Genomic DNA, 15,000 nt, shown 5'->3' on the forward strand with positions numbered 1-15,000 from the left:
TTAAAATAATACTGACGTAGATCTACTTGACTAAAAATACTCTTCATGGCAGTGCCTCAACATAGCCACAATCCAATGATTGAAAATAATAAAGGATAAAAGGTGGCCATAAGCTAAATGCATTTTGTCATATGGCTGATCAGGAAAGACCAAGGGCTAAGTAACAGTATGTTACTTGCTAACAGTTTAGTGAACAAATATTACAATAAGTTCAATAAATAAGCATTTATGTGTTGTGCAACCTGCTGAGATTGATTTCACTCTTGATTCCTCATATATTGATAAAATCAAAATATTACAAAGTATCTGAATTTCCGATAGTGACTATATCTCAACTATACACAAATGAAATCAGGGTTCTACCTATGTGCTCTATACCATTTTCAAAAACACAAAAAAAATAGAATGTATTTACTTTTAAGTAGATATATGAATATCACTTGTGGTGACAATGGATTTACTTAAATACTATATCGGTGTACGATTGTCATGATGGATATTAAAAGAAGCAGAATCTCACACACTACAGGTTGTAATTCTTTAAGTGCATTAATATTGTTCTTAAAATCCTATTCCTTTTCAGCAGATCAGTAACTCAGCTAAAATGCTTAAGGTCAACATTTTTGCCCTGCAGCAAATTCATTACTTACTGTTGATAGTTCATTAATATATATATATATATATATATATATATATATATATATATATATATATATATATATATATATATATAAAATAAAAAATAAACATATGAGGATATAGATAAGTAAGTAAATAAATAAATCTTTTAGGAACTAGCATTTTACTTTTCACCATTAACCTTTAACTCAATCTTGCTATTTTTTTTCTTCAATACAAGTGAAACCAAATTGCCTATGGGCAATTTTAAAGAGATTGTAGAAGATTCACCAAAATGATACTCAGAATTATAGCTCCATACAAAATATAAATTTATGCAAACACATGACAAGATTTCATTTGCTTCTACATTTTCGTCTTCTATAGAAGCAAACCAATTGGGCAAGATATGCCATTTGCTGTTATTGAATTGAAGTTCACAATGTAGAACATGTCTATAAAAATATAATAACTGAATAGTTTACAGAAGTATGGTATTGTGGTTAAGAAGTTTACTATGCAACCACGTGATTCTGGGTTTGATTCTATCACACTATGCAGCACCTTTGGAAAGTGCCTAATATAATTTCCTTGGGTCACCAGAAAATAAAAGCCACCTTAGAAGGATTCAGTAGAATGAAAATGTAAACAAGAACCTGACATGCTCATATAAATACACGCACACGCACACACATATCCATATACATAGTATGCAGTGCTAAGGTAGAATCAGACATCAAAGATGAGCCTATAAAATATATATTGGGGCAACTGATCGGACATACAAAAAAAGATTTTATAAGCACAAATATTCATTTCTCAGCCCTGATTAAACAAAATACACAATAGTTTTGTTGACATTTATATTGTTCTTGTGAGTGACAAATCCACAAAAATCAGAATTAACTGGTCAATTGTAGATAAGGCATAACCGTGCAGGAACAGGAACTTCAAATCAAAAATGCCATGTGGCATTCATTTATGTAAAAGATTAAAAACTTTGTTTGAAGGCAATAACAGTTTGAATAAAAGAATAGAATTGTTAGCACCTTGTATACATGAAGTTAAGTATCTTTTGTGTAAACATCAGCCTTCTTGAACTTTTCCTTGGCTTGGAGAGTAAAAGTGAGGATTTCAAAGTCTTTTCCAAAGTAAAAACAAAGTAATATGCTCACACTCAGATTAGGTTTGTACAGTAGTAAATCAGCTGAAGGGCAAGAAGGCAGCCAGTGTTTGTAGTATCCATGGGGAAAATAAACAGGGCTTGATGCAGTCTTGTTCTTGTGGCAGATCATCAGCTCAGTCTGAAGCAGTAGCATAATACAACCTGACTTGAAGAGGGACATAATTTTCCCACTTTAGAAAGGTAATGGTCACTGCTATGACTGCAACAATTATAGGGATCTTACACTTCTCTCAGAACCCAGTAAGGTTTTTGCCAGGGTCATCCTGAACAGAGTTCAAAATCATTTGTTTGCCTCTCAGCACCCAGAGCAATCAGGTTCATGCCAAAGTAATCAACTACTGACAGGATCTTGGCTTGAATGCAAGCTGAGCTTTTGGCAGGGACTTCTTACAGCCTATGTCAAACTCTGCAACACATCTGGAGGATTCTGGGGCTGCAAGATATACCTCCTCAATTGATTGGGCTGATCATGACCTTGTACACTGGAGCAGTCAGTGCAGTTTGGATTGGGGGCTCAGTATCTGATTTTTTCCTAGTTAGATCAGGGATCCATCAGGGTTATGTCTTAGTTCCCACTCTGTTCAATGCCGGCATAGATTGGATACTTGGCAGGATGGTGGCTTGGTCAACTTGCAATGTACTCATTGCTGAAAATAGAATTACAGACCTAAGTTTTGTTCTTGTTGAGTCTCTGGATGTCTTAAGGAATGCTCTCCTTTCACTAAGTGAGGAAGTGGAACCACTTGGTCTTAGAGTGTATTGGGTCAAGACAAAATTCCTGTCCTTCATTGGCTATTCATGGAACTGACAAGATTGCTAGACTGTAATGAAACCTGTACTACCATTTACCATCAACAGCTAATGACATGGTAGAATATTTTCATCATAAACAACCTCTTGAGATGTTACACAGTATACCCAAGTATATCACCATTAACATACATGGTTAATAGGAGATTATTAGAATCAGCATTCTGAAGCCAGCACATTTGAAGACTGATCAATAAACAGTGTCTCAAACAACCACAACTTCCCAGGCTCATTCCTGTACTAATCTACCATAAGTATAACTAAGGTATAAGATCAGCTAACCCCCGCTATCCCATTTTATTCCCCAGTTGCCCAAGAAGACTAGAGCTACACATGTCAACTAGCCATATACTCTATTTGCCTTGAGAAAGTTTTGTACTGGCATTCAGTTTTGACAAGCTGGTCGCTAAAATCGAACCTTACCAACTGTTCATATTGATGTAATCTAGAAAAGGGCTAATGTAATGGCTCTTTCATATTATGTGTTATGTTTTAGTGTTTTCACCACTTTTATTGGGACCAGTCACAAAATAATATTCTATCAGCCATTTTATCTATATAAGATGAACTCTAATTGTCTCTTTCTTAAATATCCATAATAAAAGCAGTACCAAGAAGAGAGTCAGTCACTGTTCATTCACATATTCAGTTGTCTTAAATAACAAGACACATTCAGCTGAATTAAAAAATTAATCCATTGCAAGGTCTATTCTACAAGATTTTGCAACACATATTTTACTTGTATATTCCATAGCAACATTTTTTTCCCCATTTGCACTACATGTTTACCCAAAGAGGAGCTTTTAATTCATAAACATGTGTTTAATACTGTTTTCTATATAACACATGCATCATACCATAAATAAATCTATTTACACAACATGAATTATTCAAGTGACTTGTAAACATACGATCATATACATAATATTTTTTTGCTATAGATTTATATAAACCCTTCTTTTATTAATACTGTACACTGAAACTTGTCAATTACTGATGCATGCATTACTATCCAAACACATGTGCTATTTTTCACTGTATGCATTGTTGTTCATTTTCAAATATGTATTTCACTATCTTTGTAAGGACATATGATATTTGACTACTTCAAATTCTAGTGCCACTTAGATCAGAAAAAAATAATACTTGGAAAATAAAAGAAAATTTATATAAGTTACTTAATTGGTACTATTCTCTGCTTATCCTGTGTTTTTCACATGTGCATGCATAAACACACACACATACATACACACTAACACAGTCGTACACATATGCAGACACATACATTGCTTGCCAAAATCATATAATTATCCCTAAAATAGGTTCCATAAGGAAATATTGATCATTATTGTAAGCAACTAACTTACTGTGTAATTCGCAAGTGTTTCGTTAGCCTTCAATGCTAAGTTCAAAACTTCCCATAAGCAAAACCTAGGTTACAAACATCAAACTCGCATTTACATAGAAGCAAAGATTTTAGTAGAATTCTAACAGAAGCTGATGAAGGGATATGGGAAGCAATTAAAGACATTTAGGCTTTAAGTGGGAAGCTAAAATGCTATGTAAGTGGCAGATTGTCTGAGATTTCCAATAGTGCTTAGACGAAAAGATGAAAGCATTAAGAAGAATATTAATGCATTAGTATGGGATTAAATAATATGTAGCAAGCAAGTTACAGGGAAAAATGGTTCTGAAAGTAATTTCTAGTGGAGTGATTTTGTACATAATATATTACTGTTGAAAATCAGATGTACAAATGTATTAGCATTAGTTTTGAAAGAGAAATTGTGATAAAAAAAACAACTAAGATTAAACATCAATAAATTGTAGTGGGGCAGACTTCACTTTCCCTTTCTCTGTAAAAGACAGATTTTCTCATTATTGTGGTAGTTACTTACTGCAAGGCAGACAGGATTATTGAAAGTTAAGTACTCTTCTCATAGATGTTGTGCACTGCCAGTGACAAGATACAACTATGGACACTTCAGATTGTAGGCCAACAACCATTTCAGCTCATTAAGCTACACAAATAAATTGGTAGGTATCTATGCATACTGGTATATTTTTCATACTGGCTTTTATGCATCTACAATAATGTGTGAATCATTCTATCATCTGACATAAAAAAAAAAAGAAAACTGAAATGTAAAAATCGAGTAATGCAACTATCTCACATAAGATATTAAAGCCTTAGAATATTAGCTAAATATAAAGCAAATGTTTAATATACAGATTTTACATCTTAGTAACAAACATATGTACAGCACAGCTAAACTACTTCTTGATGGAAGCTTGTAAGTGGCTGTTCAAATTGCTAGAAAATACAAACAACTTCCCTCAAATTATATCTATTTTGAACAAAGCTGTACACAGTGGATAATGTCATCCTTGATACTCTGTACCTTAAAATTATATGACCATAGTAAAAATACCATTGATCAGTGACCAGCTGAATTAGTGCAGATTTGTAGCCAAGTAGTTAGAAGGATACACCAATTAATAGAGTTAGTGATGATATAAAGAAAAGTGAGGCTAAGTTATTGCTAAGAGGATTTTAATCATAAGTCTGCATATTCAGGAACAGCATGAGAGTAAAGAAAAATTGATTCTTGCTTTCTGAAAGAAGCCTGATATGAACAGTTGGAAAATGTACCAATGGAAAACCGGCACAAGAGAGCATTTCCATAACCCTCACCTACAAGAAAATCAGTAATAACAAATAAGCCTATTTCATTCAGAAAATAGAACTGAGGAGTTTCTGAAAAGACATTAATAGACCTAACAAGTTTCTTACTCTCAATAAAATATGAAAGATTAAGTATTAATAAGAATATATTAAAAATATTTATTAAAGGTTAAAATGAGGAATTAGTTTAGTCCTATTTTCAATGATAAAAATAGAAATACTTAAATATAAATATAGACTGATATATTCACACATTTGCACATATATGTGTGGTGTATGCACACACACACACACAAATATATATGTATGTATGCATATATATACACACATATCAATAAAAATATACCTGAAACAACTATAGTGAACTACAATTTATCTAAGTACATACACACAAATATCATCATCATCATCGTCGTCGTCATCCTCCTCCTCCTCCTCATCATCATCATCATCATCATCATCATTTAATAACCATGTTCCGTGATGGCATTGGTTTGATAATTTGATAAGATCTGATTGGCCCAATGATAGCATTATGCTCCAGTGTGTGTTTTGGCATGGTTTGTAGGGCTAGATGCTTTTCCAAATACCAACCACTTTGCTGTGTATATTGGGTGCTTTTTCAAGCCTCCAGAACAAATGAGGTTACCATACAACTTGCACGACTACATATTCCCACAGGGCGGCTATACACTAGAGGACAAGGGGTAAAAGTATTAGAGAAAGGTTCAGAGTAAGTTTCTTCCTGTAGAGGAACTATGTGAGCCCTTACAGTTTAGAAGAGAAGGTGAGAGTGATTGGGCAGGGCTGAAAAGAGAGAAAAATAATGTGGTAATGTGTAAATTCTGAAGGTATGAGGTAGGGTGTAGTGAGTAGGAGAGAGGACTCAGGAGTATGTGTGGGTGGAAGTTGCAGGAGAGTATGGGAGTTGTGAAAGATGATTAAGTGAGAGATGGGCAAGTAGGCGACCACTGTAAACATTGGGTCAGCTTGATGGACAGATGTAGTGTGAATAGTGGATTACCACTGATGCATGAATTAAGACTGGTGCTGGTGCTGGTGAATTTAGGCACAGTGCTAGCAGTTTTGAGGTGAGGGGGAAAGTCAATTATAACAACTCCAGTACTTCACTAGTATGTTGTTTTTACCAACCCAAGAATTAGGAAAGCTAAAGTATTTCAATTTAGAATGTAAAGAGCCAGAAGAAATACCACTAAGCATTTTGTCCAATGTTCTGGCAATTTTGCTAGGCCACAACTTTACAGGATAATGGTTAATAATAATTTCTAACATGAGAACGAGACCAGAAATTTAGAGAATGTTGTTACACAAGGAAATTGGTCTCACTCTTTTATTTCTTTTATTAACATCAGAATGTTCAAAGGCCAAATTAAACTTGGTGGGTTTGAACTCAGAAGGCTAAGGGCTGTAACTAAACACTGCAAGGCATTTTTGTCTAATGCTCTGATGATTCTGCCAATACCCCTACATTATAATAATACAATAATAATGGTTTCTTTTGTTCTTTACTTTTAATGAAAACATATTTAGTTCTTGATATTTTAACATGAATAAATCAGACATTACAAATGATATTTGTGGTGTATATTATAGCAAGAAAAACATAATTGAACTAAGTAATATACAAGGATGGCTGAAGGTTAAATCTACAAAGTAGATATCAAATAATTAAGGGATGGGATGAGATGGGAATCTAAGGTCTGTGCTGAGTCACAAATTTATCTCAAATTTAATTAAATCTTAGAGAATACAACAGTACAAAATGTTTCACAGCAGTAGTCAGCAATGATATTATAACAATTGGGAGTGTTTCAATAATTGCATTATTTTTATTTCATTTCAGACAGTTAAAGTTGCATTTCAGAAATAAAAGATCTCTTGGGACATAGCTTTAAATTAGCCATATTGTTCATCCATTGGTAAATGACATCTGTGACACAAAATTCAAATAATAAACTTAGTTGTCAGACAAAAGGCGACTAAAATGAAGCAAAGGTTCACAGAAAACGGGTGGACTTGTGCAGTTGCCAAGTAGTATCCAAAAGATTGGAATAGGCCACTTGGAAGGCCTCCACAATGGTGAGAAGATGATTTCGTTAAGCAATTTCGGTCAAGATGGAAAAGAATAGCACAAACAAGACAGAATTGGATGCACTTTGTGATCAGTGGTAGTTAACAGCTTCTGATGGTCTGGTCAATACTGTGATATATATAAATATATATATATGCATGTGTCCCATGATTTAGTTATGCAATTTATAGTCCAGTGTGTTTTCACATATGTTGTCTATGAGGGAAAATTACTCCTGAGACTATTTCTGTAGTAAAAGGTTTTCCTTCATTTGAGGGTACATGGATGCATTAAAACATTATTGTACACACACACACACACACACATTCATATACATGCACAGGCAAAGCCATGTAGTTTAGATGTATGCTTTGCAACCACAACGTTCTAGCTACAACTACAGTGTATGAAATCTTGGGCAAGTATCTTCTCTTTGTAATCTCAGACAGATGAATACAATGATATAGAAATAGGATTGATGAAAATGGAAGCATGTGTATGTGTGCAAGTGGCACATGTACTTGCCTGTACCAGTATAGACATGGGCAGTATAGACATGGCCTGTACCAGTGTAGACATGGGCAGTGAGCTGTGGCTCTCTGTGTCAAGGTGGTAGAACTTGGTCGTTCAGTAGCCGGAGATCATCAAAACAGATGGCTGAGGAAGAGTGAATATGATATGATCAACTGAAGAACTTAGTCCTCTACCATGGCCATTGTCCAATGGCTGCAACCAGTAGAAGAATTTTTAAGCAAATATGTCATTACTGTCATACTCTGTTGGTGCTATATTCTACAAAAGAGACAAGCAGTAATGAATTACAGCAGTAGTATTGGTGGTGGTGGTGGTGGTGGAAATAGTAATAGTGATGGTGGTGGTAGTAGTAGTAGTAGTAGTAGTAGTAGTAGTAGTAGTAGTAATGGTGGTGGTGGTGGTGGTGGTGATGTCAGTAGGCATGGTAGTACTAAAAGATTGACAAGAATTATAATGGCAGCAACAATGCTTTTATTAACACTTACAGTAGCATCAACTGTTGGTCTAATTTAGATTTTTACATTTGCAATAAGGATGCAAATAATTGCCTGTTAGGCTGCAGGAACAGCTGGTTGATTGATGGAGACATTTCATAGATGAAGAGATGAAATAAATACAAAAAATATCTCAATAGAATCTTCTTGTCAATGTGTTTCACTTGAAAACCATGGAACCATTTTGGTAAATTGATGCAATACAAAGAATTCTTGTTGGATTCAATCGTTTCCTCCCTTGGAAATAATCTTTTAAAATATCATTCTTTATATAAATACATGCTCATACAGACAGGCAGACACACACATACACACTCATGTATATGTGTATATACATGCACACACGTACATTTATATATGTACATTTAGATACAGTTAATCAAAAGACTAGGAAATCTACAAATTCCAATAAAGAACTGAATGTGTGAGGCATATGGAGAATGAGAAGCAAATTATGCATATATGTACATATATCACACACACACACGCACACACACACACATACATGTAAATATATACATACACACACACACACATACGCATGTGTAAATATATGGAGAGAGAGTAACAAAGAGGTAGATAGATAGAGAGATATTGATATATTCATATATATATAAATACATGTTTATACATATACATACATACATACATACATATATATATATATATATTTATATACATATATATCTATAAATATTCATATAACTACATATATGTATACATGTATTTATATATATATATATATATATATATATATATATATATATATATATATATATATATACTCACATACATACGCACACATATATATTCAATCACACATGTAAGGCTGTGGATTGGCAAAAATCATCTGAGTATTGTACAAAATGCTTTACAGTAGATATTGCTTTTTGTTTTTTACAGTTTGTATTCGAGTTCATATTCTATAGGGAGATTGAAAAGTTTCCTGAAGATCAGGGCTATTTTGTAGGTGCAATATTTGTAGGTAAGAGAAAGAATATTATCAAGACCATTGGCTTTACTGGTTTGGAGTGACTACATATGCATTTATACTAGGTATGTATGTGATGTGATGTGATGTGATGCAAGTATTGGAATGAAAGAAGGTAATTTGGAAGGAAATTTACCTAGTTTTATTAATGTGCAGTGTGGAGTTAAATACAAAGTTGGTAAGAAATGTAAAGGTAAGAAATGAGAGTATAAGATGAACTGATGCACAGAATTGAAGAATACGAAAGATTCTGTTTCTGTACCAGCTGAATTTATATGAAATGAGAGTGTGTCTGCCAAAAAAAATTTCAAACATTGTTGTTACTGAAGATATGGGTGAAGTGAGATAGAAGTCCTCACTGGAAGTGATTTGAGGAGCTTAGAGAATGGTAGGGGAAGTAGATATATTTGAGGAAATGAGGGAGAAAGTCAAGGTGATGAGCTGGCAGAATCATTATAGCATGCCAGGCAAAATGCTTAGTGGCACTTTGTCCATCTTTACGTACTGAATCCAAATTCCACTGAAGGCAAATTTGCCTTCCGTACTTTTAGGGTTGATAAGATAAGTGCCAGTTGAGCACTGGGGTCAACATAATTGACTTACTCCTTACCTGAAATTGTTGACTTTGTACCAGAATTTGGAACCAGTATTTCTCTCTCTCTCTCTCTCTCTTGCTATCATCACTCTTTCCTCTTTCTCACATTACTTTTCTATCATCTACTATTAACATCCATCATCCTCTCTCACCCATCATTTTCTCATTTTCATTACCCCTTTTTTCAAGCCTTATCTCCCTCCTAGAACTCCCTACTACACATGTGCGTGTGCATGTGTGTGCACATGTGTATGCGTGCGTGTGTGTCCCCAGTACTGTTATACAGGACATATCTATGCTTAACATTCAGAAAAGTAGGTTCAAATTCTGTACTGTATACCCTATGCAATAAATTTGTGAATAAGAAATGGAGTGAGATCTGAAGCAGAAGAGTAATTAGCAGTATAAGGACCTATGAAATGAATTGTTTCCAATGCATTGTAATCTCACTAGAAAAGGTGACAGCTTCTAATTCTTTAGCTTCAACAGAAGTAGGGCTAAGTAGTGTGCAATTATACTAATTAGGGCATGGACGAAGAGGAAAAAGTTCAAGAAGCTTGGCAATAAAGAGATTCTGTCTCCAAAGAAAGGACTAAGTTTATGATGACTACATATTAAGGGCTGTATTGTATGAGAGTTAGAATGTGGACCATGAATGTGAAGGATGGGTGAAGCAAGAATGCTTTTCTGGATGTGTAACATCCATGAAAGAAGAAGCTCAAATGAGCTGAAAAGAAAAAAAAAATGATATAAGCTAAACCATATATTATGTAAATGAGAGAAGACTTTGCTGTTATGAATTATGTGATGCATGCAGAGTAAGATAGTTGGGTGAAAGAAGTGCCAAGAGTTTCGAGAGATAGATTATTCAAAGAAAAAAAAAAGACCAAGTAAGACATGGGCAGAAGTAATGCAGGGTAACCTCAGAATGCTGCACTTCATTAAAGAGATGGTGAGTGGACATAACAAGTCTTGTTAGAGTAGATGCATCTAACCCATACCAGCATGGGAAAATTAACGTTAAAATGAGAACGAGGAGGATAATGATTATATGTGTATATGTGTGCGTATATAATGTGTATATATATATATATATATATATATATTACATATACATGCATACACATATATGTGTAAACATAGTCCTTGGTATGTGTGTGTGTGCATGCATGTTTATAAACTAAAGTAAATAATTAGGATGCAGATATTCAATAAAGCTTATAGAAGAAAATAAAGAAACAGATAATAAGTATTTTAGACAAAGTTAAAATGAAATGTAAATGGAGAGAAAAGCAGTTGATTTATAATGTTTCTGCTATATGAAACAAGTATTCAGTTCACTAGATTATGGAAAAAATGTTTAACTCATACTTACATATAGACAGACATATCTGTAACATGAATACCTTGTTATTTATTCTTCCTTCTCTCTCTTTACACACACACACACACACACACACACACACACACACACACACACACACACACACACTCATGTATACTTTTATGCATGCACAAACACATACCATACACACGCACACACAACTAGTATTCATGCACACAAATATTCATATGTATATTTTTTGTGTGTGTATACCTAGAAGCTGATTTATAATTTGTGCAAGATGTATTATATGAATAGCCAATAAATAATTCTAGCTGTTAAAGATAAGTTATAATTTCTTTTCAGACCAACAAGAAAAAAAATTGACCTAAAGGTTTTCTGTTCACATAGATATTATTTCTTTGAAGATAGATATTTATAATGAGAATATAGAGTTAAGTCTTGAGGGGATAAGAATTATTGTGATTATCATCAATAATTTGAAGGAAATTGTTGCTTTAAGCATATTTTAACCCTATATAAAATCTGTACACAAAAATTGGATCCAACTATTTTATAAAAACCTAGATGATGACATATAGAAAAATGAGTGTTGTTGGAAGAAATAGCATACACAGTTATGAAGGTTAAAAGAGAGTTAAGCATATATTGCAATCAAAAATTAGACTGTTATATCTGTCGGTTTTAATGCTAGTATCATGAAGAAATAATTATATATTTTTTAATGGCTTATTCAGAGGCAAAAAGACTATGGTGGAACAGCCAATTAACTATCATAATCTCCTTGATTTCAAAACATTGTCTCCTTCCTGCATACCTTCATGCAAATTAATATTATTTTTGTAGGTAATTTAGCATATGAAGCAAAACTTACAAGAACTCTTTGTAGTCCCCATTTTGCCAAGACAAATTTTTACTCCACTTCTCATATTCAGTTAACTGTATAATTAACTAAGGAAATAATTAGAAACTGAAGAATGGTCTGCTCTTGAACTGGCCTTTCATGGCTTAACCTTTGGCATTTAGATGTTATGCTTTTTTATTCACGTTATTTTGAATTGATCATGCATTATCTCATAACTTTGAGATTTTGATGATGTGATTATTTATTTTTTTAGAATGGCATTGTAGGGTAGGTATGAGAAGCTGGTTCTGGCCAGTTTGATCATAAAACATGTAGAATATTTGGGCCAGATATGGCCGGTTTAAATGCTAAAGGTTTAAAAAAAAAACAGTCACAAATCATTTTCAAGTATTCTTACTAATGGCTGTTTAATCTCTTTAACCAAATCAAGTTCCTTCAGTAATTTTATTCATTATTTCATTTTTTCACTTTAACACAACACAGATATCTACAATTGTTTTCATCCTTCTCCATTGATTTCCTCTTGCTTAACTCATTCCTTGTGCCTCCTCTCAGCAGTCAATCACTAATGCTAGAATTTGAATAATCCAGTAAATGGCTGCTTTCATTGGATATTTTTGAGTAGAATCTGATTATAACAATAATATATTTTACGATAGAATCAGAAAACTGACAGGGAAAATTTGCCTTATGACATTTTCATTTGATTCTTTTAGATTTCTGAGTCCCAAATTCTGCCAAGGTTGATGTTGCCTTTCAATTTCTAAGTCAATAAAAAAAGCAGTAGTCAAGTACTTGGATAAATTTAAAGAATTGTGCCATACTCACAAACATGTATGATCGTGTACTACTTTCAGTTATACTTGCAAAATAATGAAACTGTCTCACATATATTCATTTAGAGACTCTACATTGCTGATAGGTAAGTTTATGTTCAACAATGGTCAACTGAACACATTGTGAAGACTGAACGTCTGTTTAGAGTTTTGCCTCCGTTTAATGGCTGAGGCAAAGAAAGTTGTATGATAGATGTGGTTGAAAAGTTTGAAGACTGATATTTCTTTCAGATTAATCCCTCATCAAACACTTGATGGAAAAATAGTGGTAAAGGTGAAGAAAGAAAGGGTGAGGGGGTGAAATGGAGGTTAGAGAGAGAGATATGACGCCCATGTATGTGGTGAAATTGGCATGATTAAATGCACTCACATTAATCTTGTAGCTGAGGTTGGAAGCAAGAATTTGGAGAAGGTATTGGGTTTTTGGTGAGTCAGAGTAATCCAAGCTTGCATATGTAGTGTGCCTCACATCACTCCAGTAGTTGAACCCTCCTGTCATGGAGCCATTTCTTTTTCATATATTCTTCTGAACTATTAGTTCTATCTATCTGTCTGTCTATCTATCTATCTATCTATCTATCTATCATTATTATTATCATTATTTTTATGTTTCATTTGTTTCCTGCTTTTCTCCTAAAATTAATATATTAGTGTCAACTGAAGCAACTGTTCCCCCAAATATGTGTAAATTCTCAAGAGTTATCTTTTGGGGGATCAAATTCAATTCTGTGAATTCTTGATAAACTGAAGTTCCTTAGAGTCCATATAAATCAATCAATCCTGCAAGCCATCTTCTATGAAATCAAAACTGTCACTCACTTTTCAACCTGGAAATTATATTTTTGAACTGTATAACCCCAGTCTTCTCTGTTCTACTTAATCTCTTATTCTTGTCTTTCTACACATACACACACATCTTCACACTCACATGCATCTACTTGCACACACACTCATATCCATATGCCTGCGCTTGCATAGACATACACACATACATATATATATTTGTATCTCACTTTCAAACCTTGTTCCTCTTTGATTTGAAGTTTTTTTTTTTTTTCTTGTGGTCCTTAGCAAATGAAGAAACTACTACCACTACTGTCATCATCATTATCACCACCTCCGCCACTTGTATCGCTATAACAACAGCAATAACAATAATAATGATTTATTGATTTTTTTTAATCACCACTACCTCATCATCTTCATCATCATGTTTTTATTGTTATTTAGCCTCATTTCAATCTTGATTGAGTAGATCTAGAATGAAAAGGAGTATTCACGACACCATCTTTCTACTTTCTCTCAGCAATAGTATACCCCAGGCAAGGTTATTCAATGTGTCTTTTTTTTCTTTTTTCTAAGATAGTAGAATAAAAGTTGAAGGAAATTGGTTGCTCATTCTAGTAGGATGATTATCTACTTTTAGACCCCTATATGCGCTTGGCATTGCTGATTTTCTTGGCATCAGCAGTTTTCTTTAAAATTCATAACAAAGATACATTACTTTACAAGTGTGATGTTACAAAGTTCACGACATTTTCAGTAACATGTTAAATATTTGATGGCATAAAAGACATGTGGGCACAAAAGAGGCACCCGAATTTCAGCAGTGCTTATTCAGAGCATTAAATATTATGCATGCCTCAGATTTACATGTAGGAGCCTGGGTAATTTTGTTTCTTTTTTTGAGATATTTTGTGAATAAAATGGATATTACATGTCATCAAATACAGTCGTTACAATTTTCAAGTTTTGTGCTTGATTAAGAAATTATTGTGATATGCTCACTGTTAGCTTTATTACTTTGAAGATGAATCAAATCATTTGTCTTATAGATAGATAGATAGATAGATAGATAGACAGACAGACAGATAGACAGACAGACAGATAGATAGATAGATAGATAGGCTAATAGATATACACATATGTACATATGTGTCTGTGTCTA

General features: G+C 33.6%; 2 protein-coding genes across 5 annotated transcripts in view; one reads left to right on the forward strand and one right to left on the reverse strand.

Annotated features, from left to right (window-relative positions):
- Positions 1-15,000, reverse strand: part of LOC106872376 (protocadherin gamma-C3) — a 257,426-nt gene that overhangs the window by 208,740 nt on the left and 33,686 nt on the right. The window lies entirely within an intron of this gene.
- On the forward strand, positions 2,163-2,612 carry LOC106872375 (uncharacterized). The gene has a single exon (XM_014919347.1). The coding sequence runs from the start codon at positions 2,163-2,165 to the stop codon at positions 2,610-2,612; it is 450 nt and encodes a 149-aa protein (XP_014774833.1).

This window comes from Octopus bimaculoides, chromosome 14 (genome assembly GCF_046866305.1).
Source record: "Octopus bimaculoides isolate indiv1 chromosome 14, ASM4686630v1, whole genome shotgun sequence".
Lineage (NCBI taxonomy): Eukaryota > Metazoa > Mollusca > Cephalopoda > Octopoda > Octopodidae > Octopus > Octopus bimaculoides.

Coding starts and splice junctions, on each gene's coding strand:
- LOC106872375 (XM_014919347.1), top strand. CDS start 2,163: ATGCAAGCTGAGCTTTTGGCAGGGACTTCTTACAGCCTATGTCAAACT.